Source organism: Eutrigla gurnardus (assembly GCF_963514095.1).
Source record: "Eutrigla gurnardus genome assembly, chromosome: 10".
Lineage (NCBI taxonomy): Eukaryota > Metazoa > Chordata > Actinopteri > Perciformes > Triglidae > Eutrigla > Eutrigla gurnardus.
The window spans coordinates 11695555-11708971 of record NC_139924.1 but is presented as its reverse complement, the minus strand read 5'-3'; the positions used below and the strand labels follow the sequence as shown (position 1 = coordinate 11708971).

At 43.4% G+C, this 13417-nt stretch overlaps 1 protein-coding gene across 2 annotated transcripts in view; it reads left to right on the top strand.

The window, feature by feature from the left end:
- Window positions 1–13008, top strand: part of LOC311020186 (kinase suppressor of Ras 1-like) — a 32142-nt gene extending 19134 nt beyond the window's left edge. For both annotated transcript variants that reach the window (XM_084020095.1, XM_084020096.1), the window contains exons 2-19: window positions 2411–2558; window positions 3020–3407; window positions 3631–3794; window positions 3901–3967; window positions 4109–4192; window positions 4288–4349; window positions 4878–4990; window positions 5085–5259; window positions 5770–5827; window positions 5997–6051; window positions 6783–7007; window positions 7088–7284; window positions 8046–8142; window positions 8579–8712; window positions 8802–8933; window positions 9214–9349; window positions 9430–9563; window positions 10133–13008. In XM_084020095.1, the coding sequence (XP_083876221.1) occupies window positions 2411–2558; window positions 3020–3407; window positions 3631–3794; window positions 3901–3967; window positions 4109–4192; window positions 4288–4349; window positions 4878–4990; window positions 5085–5259; window positions 5770–5827; window positions 5997–6051; window positions 6783–7007; window positions 7088–7284; window positions 8046–8142; window positions 8579–8712; window positions 8802–8933; window positions 9214–9349; window positions 9430–9563; window positions 10133–10232 (2469 nt within the window). In that variant the 3' untranslated portion in view covers window positions 10233–13008. The remainder of the gene's footprint in view (window positions 1–2410; window positions 2559–3019; window positions 3408–3630; window positions 3795–3900; window positions 3968–4108; window positions 4193–4287; window positions 4350–4877; window positions 4991–5084; window positions 5260–5769; window positions 5828–5996; window positions 6052–6782; window positions 7008–7087; window positions 7285–8045; window positions 8143–8578; window positions 8713–8801; window positions 8934–9213; window positions 9350–9429; window positions 9564–10132) is intronic.
- Window positions 13009–13417: the final 409 nt, after the last annotated feature.

Genomic DNA, 13417 nt, shown 5'->3' with positions numbered 1-13417 from the left:
GCACTTTGAAGCAAACAGGTTGGATCTATGAAGAAGTTTGTGCTCTGAGTCTGGCAGTGGTGAAATGTAACTAAGTGCGTTTAAGCTACTCAAGTACTGTACATAAGTACACTTGTACTTGTAGCCTACTTCACTTGAGTATTTCAATTTTATATAACTTTTTGCTTCTAGTACTTTTTTCAATATGTATTTGACGATATTAGTTATTTGTTATCAGATTCTTCATCCAAAATAGAAAATAACTAATAAACTATGTTTATGTATTATTAAGTAGTAAATAAATACCCTAATTATTAAGTGCATAAAGTAGTAAAATGAGCTCCACCTTTACCAGCTGCAACATTAAAGTGATCCTGCAAAACAAAGGATGTACCATCATAGCCAGCTGGACAGCTTTTTCATTTACGATTATTTCGATAATGGAATTTTATCACGAGCAACTTTTTTTATTATTATTATTATTATTATTATTATTATTATCGCGATCCACGATAAAATCCTATATCGTCCCATCCCTCAAACAGACACATGCACCATGTAATTACCGACCACATGACCTTTGGGTGCTGGCAGTTGTGTGAACAAAACTACATGCAGCTACCAGCTCATGTCTTTCTGCTGTGGTTACAACACGGGATTGATTTAAATGTATTTATCTTTATTTATGCAGAGAGACCTTACGCTTTATGACCATCTTATTTAAGATGATTTGATTGTTTTTCACTTGGATGTTACCTTAAAGTAGAAAGAGTTTGAAGCATATTTTGATGATTATCGGGATAATAATGTGAACTATTTTAGCAGGGTAATGGTGACATGAAAACTTCATCTCATCCCGTGTCTACTGCTGCTCAGCAAGGACACACTGTCTGGAAACGTGACCACTGATCGTTAAACTCAGATTGCTCTTATTAGTTTCTGCATGTTTGCACAGAACACAGAAGTTAAGAAATTCAATCTCAGCATTGTTTCCCAGATACATCACATGCAAATACTGAGCCTTTAGTTACCCCGGCCCTTCCATTTCATTTACCATCGACACAATGCAGGAAACAGCTAGTTGCCAGGGGATTAAGCTACACACACACACACACACACACACACACACACACACACACTAAGGGCTAAGAAAACACATTCCAGTAAGGTAAAAGCAATGTCGGGTAAACCTTGTTTTTACGGTTTGCCAGCATATTCCAGGAATGAGTCTGGGATTTTGGAGCAGTTCAGAAAAAAACTACCCTGACATTTAAATTCTGTGCCCCGCACTTCTTGATTCTGACGTGTTCTTATTTCTTTTGTTCGCAAATGGGCCAATTCACACTGAATGAAAAAACCAGGCTGTCGACAGGTCCATGTTGTAGAAACACAGCTGTCAGAGGAGCCAGCTTTTCTCTGAATACCTTCTTGTTGCAGCTTGTCCTGCTGCCTGCAGAGAAATGGTCCGACGTGGCTGAAGATTGAAATCTCCAGCTGGGATTCTAACTTATATACTTAACTTATATACTTTCTTCTATGGACTGCAGCGCAATTCAGATTAGTCACTTTTAATGGGCCAGACAGAATGATGTTTCAATGTGCAAATCTATTGTAATTGCTGCATAATGTGACAACAGGGCTGACATAGTTGCTGAGTAGATCCTGCTTATTTAACTCACTATATTAATCTCACCTTCTCCATTCATGTGCCATGATGATGATGATGATGATGATGATGTTACGATGAATCTCTCTGGAGGGAAGCTCTTCAGATTTGGTACAAACGTCCACTTGGACTACAGGATGAAGTGAATTTGATGGTCAACGGACCTTTTTGGCCGTGACTCAATAAATCATACGGCAATTTCACACGGAAGTCGAACAGAATATGAGACGAGATGATGACACTTTGGACAGACTGGCTGGTGGAAGCATAAAGCCACAAGGCTGTAACTTAGATATATAGAGAGAGATATGGAGACATAGATAGAGGTTTATGAAGTATTATTATAGAAAGAAAGAGACTGAATGACCAGACACTACATGCATGACATACAAAGGTAAATGAAAACAAGCCAAATGTATCAGACAAAACCACAACTGACAAGTTAGCTGTACTTGAAGATCAAGATAGACTGGTTGGTAAAATCACATGTGTCTGTACGTTTTCATGCTCTTTCGATTGTTATTTGGTCTTGTAGCCGATAAAAGTGTGCTGCACATCGTAAGAGAGGCCGCTGTAAACCTCCCATGTTCATCGACCAGGGCTGCCTGACACCTGGCAAATCTTGTGATGAGGGTCAATAGTCAAAAAGCACAGATGCTCAGGTTGAGTCCAGGGTCACGAAGGAGAAACACATACAACAGACGAACAGTAATAATTCTACATGTGTCCTGCTGGTTATTGCAACGTATTTTCTGTGTCCTGCAGGCTGCAGCAGGGAAGCTCTCAGTGGACGGTTCGCTGCACAGGTCCAGCTCTGAGTCGCAGGACGCGATGAGACGCCTGGCGTCCAACTCAGAGGATCGCTCTCGCCTCACTGCCGCCCTCTCCTGTCTGAAGAGCGCTAATGACACAGGTGAACCAACTGCACTCATAGGAACCGCATCAAAATGATGCATTAATAGAAAAGCAATGGATAGTATACATATTTCACATATTCCATGTTTGAAAAAGGCATTCATAAATCTGCGCTTTATTTTGATACTTGATTTAGGATGAGAACAAGCTTTATTGAGCTGATAAAAACTTACAGTCACTAAAATACTGAGGAGGCAGGCTTAGGCACTAACAAGTGGAAAGGAAAACATGGAACAAAAGTGAAAATCAAACCAGAGGGCGATGAGTAACATGGGAGGACATGGGACCAAAGCATGCTGGGAGACACAGGAGGAAGGCGGCATAAAGACTAGAGGGAGCTGAGAGCTGATTGGTGGAAACGGAGCAGGGCTGACGAGATAAATACAATATTGAAATTCCACATTTCACCATATTTTTGTAATATAATGTTACTCTACCTGTGTTCCTCTTTGACTCAAGGCGGTGGCCCAAGCCCTGACTCAGGCTCCTGCAGCCCTGAGCCCCGGGAGGACGGGGATGTCTTCGCTCCCGTCGGCGCCCCCTCCAGCTCCGTTAGCCGCTCCACCCCCACGCAGCCCCCCAGCGCCCACGGCCGCTCCATCTCCATCTCAGTGGTACCTTGTTCAGGTGACCAGAGACGCCGCATACTAACCGAGGACGCCTTCTTCCCGGAGCCGAGCAGCCCTCCATCCACTCGAGGCTCGAAGACGCACGGCAACAAGCCCTCCCACACATCGCCGCTGACCTCCAGCAAGCTGCTGCAGCTCCTCCCCAACATCGCACTGACAAGAGGCAAGGGTTCCGAATCACAGCTGGCCAACCGCACCGAGGAGCCCGCCACACACAAGTGGGTTTTCTATCTGATATGGTAGATCAGAGACTCCTGTTTTAAAATGTCCCAACGAATGTCCAAACAAATAAAATGAGTTATATATTCAGGTACAGCTTCAACCATTGAACACATTGTATTACTGCTAAATAAATCGCACACCGGGGCAAAACGGTACTGTGCTGTGTGCTGTGGATACCTGCCGTGTACAGTAATTCTGAGTTGCTCTCTGTCCTTGCAGAGCCTGTAAGAAGAACAAAGTGTCGGGTGTAAACCATACCAACGGCTACAGTAACAATCCTGAGGACTCGCCGTTGCGGTCGCCGCTGCTGTCTGCCCGAACCCCTGGGCCCGTCCCAGCCTCAGCACCATACATGATGCCCGCCACCCCCACCCTGCTGGACAGTGAGTCCTCATAACGGATACTGGCCTGGTTTCCTGCTCTCTTGTCCTTTGGTGCTTCTGCGATTCTGTTTTGTTTCCCCATCGCCTCTTTTTGTGTGTTTGACAGACGTGGCCGTGCACAGGAGTTCACCTCAGACAATGAGGAGAGGCATTGGCCTGGCTGTTACACACAGGTCCCGACTGCTCTCTGTTGTTAAACTTTAGACCAGATTACTCTTCATTTGATACTACAGGCACAGCATTTAGGGTCAAATCGGTATGAGGGGAATTAATCGTGACGTCATTGTGATAATGAATATATTGTTCGATTGTAGGTTTTCAACCAAGTCCTGGCTCTCCCAGATGTGCCAAGTGTGTCGCAAGAGCATGATGTTTGGCGTCAAGTGCAAACACTGCAAGTAAGAGTCCATAAATATAAACTGCCCCACTTTGTTTGATTCAACTCCTGCTTGTTATGGATTCATTAGGCTGCGCCGTATCCTTCTGTTCACAGGTTAAAGTGCCACAACAAATGTACCAAAGAGGCTCCCTCGTGTCGGATCTCATTCCTCACATGTAAGCGACGCTCAGCGCCGTGATGTTGTTGCTAATGCTGCTGTACTGTAGGAGCAGCTGTGCATTGAGAGTCTCCATAGATGAATCATGAGTCCACTGATTTACACCTAAATGCACATGTTTGGGTTATGCATTCATAAAGTGTGTCTTTGGAGGATGTTTTAAATGAAAATGACATCAAGTAGACAACAGCTCTGGACACAACGTTTGATTTTGGTGATCTGCAGCGAAAAGATATCTTACTTTTTAAACCATTCACTTTGTTTCAACAGCATTTCTGTGCAAATATCTTCAACATGCATAAACAAGGTAGTGGGTTTGGTGTCAGAATCTGGGGGGGTCAGGTGGTAAGGTCAGTGTTTCCTATGCTAAAGGTGATAAGAAAGGAAGCACACTTAGATACTTCCGGATCATTTAAGTCACTTAGGAAAAATAGGAAGTGGAGGATCCCAGCACGCCACAGAGCGTCTCCACCGATTGGCTACTGCCGAGTCGAAGGGGTTCTCACAGCATCAATGTGATTTGTAGTGCCAAGGATGCGGAGGGCAGAGTCGGTGCCATCAGATATCAATAATCGGATTGATCACACGGCGGAGATCCCACTGCAGTTTGGCACTTTGCCAAAAGCGATAACCAAAAGGGTGAGTTCAGGTTTCTTTTCTGTTTAGATTGTGATCTGGACCGCTGTTGCCGGTGTCGTTCCCAACGTGTGTGTGTGTGTGTTCATGTTTGCAGGAGCCTCACCCTAGTTTACACCAGCTGGACTCCAGCAGTAACCCGTCATCAGCCACCTCCTCCACACCGTCGTCCCCAGCACATTTCCAGCAGAATAACCCCTCCAGTGTCAGCGCCACACCCCCACCCAACCCGTCACCGCAGGGCACCCGGAACGGCCGCTTCCACTTCCCAGGTCAGCACCCTGTCACCCCATCACTCACGTACAGGTGGCCTTAAACTCGCATTCTCTCTACCGGCCATCAGGGGGCGACGTCTCTGAATGAAAACAGATGTCTGATTCTGTGGAAGTCTATGAGAAAATGACCCTGCTTCTCATTTTATAATCTCAGTAAACATGAGTTTATGACGTTAATTGCTGCCACACTATGGACCCTGCCAGGCTCAACACACACACACACACACACACACACACACACACACACACACACACACACACACACACACACACACATACACAGAAGAGAGCAAACAGACACAGAGTGTGTGTGATACATGGAGACGAAAACAAAACCGGACATGCCAAATTGTTGTTGCCAGAACAGTTTGTGGTTAAAACGTCTGATAACCTTAAATAGTGATGTGAAAGTGAAAGTAATGTGTAAAGTATTCATGTAGCATTTCTGAATGATGAAAATTACTCTTGTTACCATATGCAGTATTCTGAAGTTGTATTTTCCATCAGATGTTCCTGCCTCCACATATACTACTGTTCAACACTCTGGCAGCGACTACCAGTCTGGGTGAGAGAAAAAGCAACATACGTGCCATGTTGGCTGATATAAGCTTATCTCATTCCATATACGTGGGCTGATATGTAACAACAAAGCACAGAAATGTCAAAGATGTGTTTTATATTTAACATTTTAAATGATATATATCGCTTGTTCATTTTCCTGTTTCTTTTCTCAGAGAGTCACAGGTGACCGTGAATGAGTCGCAGCCAATAGCATCGAAGCAAGAAGGGGTGAGTTCTGTTATTAACATATAATGAGAAGTGAAAAGGATTAGCTATTTTTATTAGTTGTAGACGTGAAAGTGTGGTTGTGTTCTCTCTCTCTGAGCAAAACCTGATACCAGCAGGGTAGCAGAGTAAATAACTGTGCAGGCAAAATGTCACCGCCCACATAATAATGTATTTTAAAGGGATAGTGGATTCGGTGGTCATGTCGGTGTCGGTATTTAAAGGCTACGTGACATGAGAACGGTTGAATCTGAGCTCTGACCATCACAACCAGCTGAAACAGATCTCTCTCTCAGGGGAGAGTTTCATCATAAAGCCACATGGGCTACTGTAGAAACAAGGTGGTGTAACAGGAAGAGGACCTGCTCCCTATGTAGATATCAAGAGTTCATGCTAACGAAAACACAGCGATTCTTAGTTTCAGGTCATTGTACATACATGAACTAATTCTGGTAGTTGACTCAGAGTCCTGGTGTCAATGCAAAAAGGACCCAAACGCAAAAAAAAGGAGGGAAAACCACAAAGCAAGCAAAACACAGGACACAAGAGGCAGGGATCTTCAAAATAAAGGCAGGAAATGACCAACGAACCTGGACCTGTAGCTTTGAAAGGCCCGTTGGGCCGTGACATTTCCCCGATGAGCCCATGCACTTCCTGTTTCTCACATTTTGTGTCTATTTGAAATGAAGAATGAAGATCTTCAGGAGTGAATGTTATTCTGCTACTTGTTTCAGGAGGAGAACTACCCGGCCGAGAATGAGGAAGCAGCTGACCAGCGCATCTCCACCGAGGCGTGTGACGAGGACGGGCTGGAGGACCTGCCCACTTCCATATGCCGCCGCGGGGCCGTGGGCCGCTGGCGAGGCGGCATCTGTCGTAAGGCCAGCCAGACCAGCGTCTACCTGCAGGAGTGGGACATCCCGTATGAGCAGCTGCAGCTGGGCGAGCTTATCGGCAAGGTGACGACAAATGCACTCAGAATAACATGGCAACACGTGGGTCCAACTCCGCCGACACATTTGACTTTGTGGTCGTCCAGGGTCGCTGGGGGAAGGTGCATAGGGGTCGCTGGCACGGCGAGGTGGCCATTCGCCTTCTGGAGGTTGACGGCAACAACCAGGATCACCTGAAGCTCTTCAAGAAGGAGGTGATGAACTACAGGCAGACCAGGCACGAGAACGTCATCCTCTTCATGGGCGCCTGCATGGCTCCGCCCCACCTCGCCATCATCACCAGGTACGGCTGCATCGTCACATTCTGCTCTTTATTTCCTGGACACTTCCAACCAGGAATGTGACGGGAAGTGACGGAGGGCGTCTGTCCCCAACACGGGTCACAGAGTGGCGCCACTGCATCTGCTCTGCTGGTGCAGAGTGTTTACTGCAGGGTTTCCTACCGGGGGAGCGACTGCTTTCAGGGTCAGGAAATCCGACACTCAGAGTCGCTATTGCTGGTTTAGCCTTGAGAGCAAGATTCATTAACGGTGGAAGAGTCGTGTCAATAAGCAAGACGAGCAAAAGTTCACCTTTCTTTGTCGTTTTGATGCATTCAAGCTAATCGGATTCCCGACGCTCATTGAACTCGTCACACGGCCGGGATGTTTTGTAAAAGTAGACACCGTTGTTGTGTTACACCGCAAAGCAAAGTTCTTTATAAGGTTTGATCGCAACATATTTTTGACTCTTCTTTCCGTGATGTGGAATCTTCTGTGTAAAAAGGCAGACTTTTTGCTCTCCCACTTGCTGAATTTGACAAAAAGTGTGTTGGATTTAAATACATCGAGGCTACGTCTTATTACAATTAATATGACAGGTAATAATAGATTCAATTATTACAACCCTTTCCATCGAAATGTGACCAACAACCAGATAGTCTAACTGGTTCCAACAGAAACAAATGTGGATGCTTATTTTAATGTTAAAATATGTTGTTTTTCTGTGTATTTACATTGATTTGTGAATTCAGTAGTAACAGCATTGCATGTGTCTCCTCTGCAGCTTCTGTAAAGGTGTGACTCTGTACTCTGTTGTCAGAGACAGGGCTCATATGCTGGACATCAATAAAATCAGACAGATTGCACAGGACGTTGTAAAGGTAAGCAGCCCTCGAGCATGACATCAACAGGATAAAAAAAAGAAACTGAAAATGTCACTAACAACTTTTTCATCAAAGTTTGATGTTATCAGAGTTGACCAGAGATACAGTGGCTTCTTAAAAGGTCCAACCCCCTTGAAGGGTTCCACCCGTTGGTTGAATTTGTTCATTTATTTCTGTGTAATATTTTTTTCTTCAAACAGCCCTCCAGAACTTTCAAATACTTTAAAAACTTTAAATTCTAAATGGACATTGGTTCATTTTAGAAAATATTTTGCAAAAAGAGTGTCACTGTGGCTCTGACTGAAGGAAGGTGTGAATGTAAGGAAGTTATAAATAGTTCTTTTAATCCATGATGCATTGAAGCCACTTCTACACATGCATGGAGCTTTTTAAACGGTAAAAATGTCTGACTTCATCTTCCACTCTTCTGCAGGGAATGGGTTATCTGCATGCCAAAGGCATCGTTCACAAGGACCTGAAGTCTAAGAACGTGTTCTATGACACAAACAGGGTGGTCATCACAGACTTTGGCCTGTTTGGGATGTCTGGAGTGGTACAAGAGGGCAGGTGGGAGTGAAATAAATGGTCTAAAGGATCCGTATCTCTGCCTGTAGACCAGGGTCCTCGTCTTCACTCGTGCTGTGTGTGTGTTTTAGAAGAAAGAACGTGCTGCGGATACCTCAGGGCTGGATCTACTACCTGGCTCCGGAGATTGTTCGGAAAATGAGCCCAGAGGTGGGCGAAGACCAGCTGCCTTTCTCCAAAGCTGCAGATGTTTATGCCTTTGGGTATTGATTCATTGATTACACTCGCTAGCTCAGCTCACGCTCAATTTATTCATTGACAAAGATTTCAAGCAGAGTTCGGGAACTTGAACACAGTTTGTCTTAGTTGCCGAGTAGAAATGTCCTTTAAAGTGACATCAGGGTTTACTGGTCCACCAGGTGTTTTTCTGTAATCTTGTTGTCCAGATGTTTTATTTCCTTCATGGTACTTGGCATTTTTGCCAACATGGACAGAGATCACCACAGATATCCTGGTCTGATTTTTGCGTTGTGTCATTTTCAGCACCATCTGGTACGAGCTGCAGGCCGGAGACTGGCCAATCACCAACCAGCCTGTGGAAGCCAAAATCTGGCTCGTGGGCAGCGGCGAGGGCATTAAGAAGGTTCTGGCAGACGCCAACCTGGGCAAGGAGGTGACGGTGAGTCGGCCACACAACCATAAATGAACCAGGTGGACACCCTGTCCTTCATATTGATCCTCCTCTTTCCGTCCCAACAGGAGATCCTGTCCGCCTGCTGGTCCCCCGAGGTGGACAACAGGCCCACCTTCACCCAGCTGACAGACATGCTGGAGAAGCTCCCCAAACTCAACCGCAGGCTTTCTCACCCGGGACACTTCTGGAAGACAACTGAGTAGGTATCATAGAGGGAGAAGCACATTCATGATCCAGAGTGGACCAGTCAACATCATCATTCACACCAGCAAAACGGAGTCTTCATGGTTTTATTTAGACAGACGTCTACATGAGATGTAAAACACAATCAATCAAATGGAATATGTTGTAAATAGGATTTTGTAAAGAAATGTGAATATTATGAAGCTGTCCTGCTCAGTATGAACTATTATAAATGACCTTTTCTAATGTGACTGCTCTTTTGTATTTTGATCCTAACCCTAGTAAGACTCGCTGTGCCTTTAGGCTCCTTCGATGCTTCCTTCATCTTTTTTTCCCCCAGAAACGTGTTTCTCCTCAGTAATATCCTCTCTGGTGTTTCCGAGTTTGACCTCTTCTTTCTCCTTTCTCTGTGATTTCCTCTCCTCTGGGTGCCGACCGGTCCACCTCCTGTTGTGTCTGATCTCCACGTCTCCCTTCCATCCCACACCTTCACCTCTGCCTCTGGTTCTATGTCTCTTTATCTGCACACTTGTTTCCCACCGCTCCTTATTTCTGCCTCCTCACGCCGTTGTTCTCCTGGTGAAGGACATGGGATCATCATCATCATCATCATCACTGCCTGAGAGATCACTGCCATCAGGGTCTGCATGCACACTGTCCATATATGTACAAATACAGCAGCTGAAAATGAAACGGAATATTGGCTTGAGCAAATATTGACAACATCATTTCAAAGAATAGATTTTTCTTATCTGGGACGACATATCCAACCTGTATTCACCGTCATGATAACTGCTATTGTACCTTTATGTAGGCCAACAGGAAGTTAGCCAATATGAATTAGCTGGGTGTAAATGTTTATGACGCGTTTTGATCATCTTTGCAAATTGACACAATTTTGATGATTTTTGAAGCGTGAATGCAATCACCAGAAGTAAAAAGCTAAAAGCTATAAACAAACTAAACCATGGTCACATGACTTCACATTATCACCACGAAGCGAAGGCAGACTCGTCTTCTCGTGATGACGTTTAGTCATCTTGTTTTGCAAGTTGTTAGCAACCGCCTTTTTAAGACAAATGCTTCAAAATTCACTAGAAGGTTATTAACTGACACATTTAATGACATAGAACAAAGCGTTAAAATGTTTTGTGTTAAACTCATTCATTCCTGCACCACTATTATTATTATGATAAACAATATTATTGTATTTTTAAGAACATTTTATGCCACTGATGATAATATTACAATAATTCAGATTTACCTTTGTAATTCTTAAGGATTTACAGACATTGAAGGTGAAACAAATATGAAAATATTCCGAATGAGTAAAAACAAAGTAAAACATAAACAACCACAAGGATAAAGAGTCATTGATTCCTTACCAGTTATTAGTTTAGTTAGTTTGGTTAAAACTTTTTTACAAAAAGTGGACATGTTATCAATAAGTTCGATATAAGTAACAACGCTTGGAGCTGTGGACGACGCGTCGATAACGTAAAACCTCCTGAGCTCCATGAATAGTTTGACAAGTCGATATAGTATTTATTGTGACTGGTGTTAACATGTGATCTGACAAACCTTCTTATTTTGATTGTGCCCACATGTGATCAAGAAATGCAGGTTCAGTAGGCGGAGTTTGTGTTGAAGGGTGTTTTATCTGTGACACAATACAAATATTTATTTCTTAACAAAGTGATACCAGTAGTGTCATTTAAGGAGTTTTTAGGTTTATTTTCATGATTATCAGGGTCCTTTCGTGAATCACAATCATTTTGGAAGGATAATCGTGAGATGAAATGTTCATATGGTCCCATGCCAAGTCGTAGATGTCGTATCAGGAAAATGACGTTAAGGCCGTGTGAGCTGCTGTTGAAACGACATAGCCGTCGTCTCCATTGTCAGTTGGTACATTTCAGTTGGGTTTCCTTTTTTTCCCCTGTGTGCCACCTGGCCCCTCCCCCACTCTAACCTCTATGAATGTAATCTGTTCATCATTCTGTGACTGATTCATCAGAAAGGCTGCTGGTTCCAGCTGTTACAAGGCTACGACTCCTCCAAATTACTGGAGACATTTCACAGTTACCAACACAAAGTTAAAGTCCAAAGGGCTGATTCATCCTAATTTTAAAAAAAAAACGCATTTTCATTCAGCTATAGTGCTATGTGACCATACTGGTTTGTCGATCAGTCTCCAAGATTTCCGACTGTGAACAGTTATTTAGTAGTTTTTATTGCCACTTGTTTTGATGAAAACCATTGAAAGGAAGTTGGTAGACGATCCAGAATGAATCAGGATACTTTTTTCCCTGTAAATTCAAGTTTCATTTGAATTTTTAGCCCCACTAAGCACACATACTCCATGAATGGCAATGTCATGTGGTCTATATTAACAACTATTGGATGGAATTACCATACAATTTAATTTATTGTCCCCAGATGTTGACATGATGCACAAACAAGCCCTTTAGATGCAGGCATTTAGGATAAGCTTGTCCTAAATGTTGGCATTGTCCATGTCTGCAAAACCACAGGTATTTGCATTTGATAAAGCAGGAGGCAACCTCCAGTTCTCAACAGTGAAGCACAGCTAAAGTGCCTAAAACTTGCATTCTCTCTGATGGCCATCAGGGGGCGACCCCTCTGGTTGCACAAAGAAGTCTTATTGCCCGGAGGTCTGAGAAAATGACCTAACTTCTCAGCTTATTTATTATCTCAGTGAACATTGTAACAAATAGTTTATGGTCTCAATCTCTAGTCCAAATATGGTCACTTCCTTCACTGGTTGCAAAAATTCCTGCAAAAATCCAAGATGGCGACAGCCAAGTCTTTTTTTGCCTTAACCTAACCAGCTGTTGCGCAATGGTAACCACGTGTCATTATGTTTTCTGAAATGTCTTTACGCAGATGCATCCAAACACAGCGGTTTGCAGAAATGTACAATGCCAACATTTTTTGTTAGGGCAACTTTAGCTTTGTGTTGCTGTAACAAATAGCAACGATCATACATCATCAATGGATGAAAGCATGAGAACTATCTCTTGTCTTACTTTGAAAACAACAAGCTTGTGTGTGTGTGTGTGTGTGTGTGTGTGTGTGTGTGTGTGTGTGTGTGTGTGTGTGTGTGTGTGTATTTGTGTGTTTGTGTTTCCTCGGGCAGGAGTACAATGTACACGCGGTGAATGTAGGCTTTGCCAGCAACGATCTCATATATATGTATATATACAGAGCTGGATGTTGTATTTAATATACTGTGTTTGTACAAGGTTTTCAATGTTAGAGCATTTAAGTTGGTACTTCAGTCCCGTTTGTGTAAAGATGTTACACCGTGTAAACTGCTGTTGGTGGATTGGTGTTTCTTTTTTTTGTTTTCGCCGGTTGAGGTTGAATCTGTTTGAGTTGTTTTGTACAGGATGTGTTACTTTGATTACAGTTGAAGATATTAAAGCTGGTCTCCAGTGTGTGCTCATTTTTATTTGGGCCCGAGCAATTAGAGTGTTTATTATTAGTATGTAGGTAAATTGCCTTTTAGGGGGCCTTAGCATTAAAAAATGCTCAACAAAATTGGTGTGTACATACAGCCTGGTGGTCATAGTGGAGCATTTAGCTGTCAAGGGGACAGATATTTTTCACAGGAGTTGGTGGAGACCAAAACAGAGCTAAAGGAGAGAGAATATTGGACTTACAGTCATCAGCCCACAATATTTCAAATGTGTCTCACTGAGCATTAGACGTCTTTTCAATGTCCTCTGTGCTTTAGCTCTCATATACCAATAGTTATTAGGCCATGCAGCATGGATTTAGGCCATATTTTAATAAATTAATTACAAATGCATAAGAAGTTGAAACATGTCTAGGCTAAGACTTGAT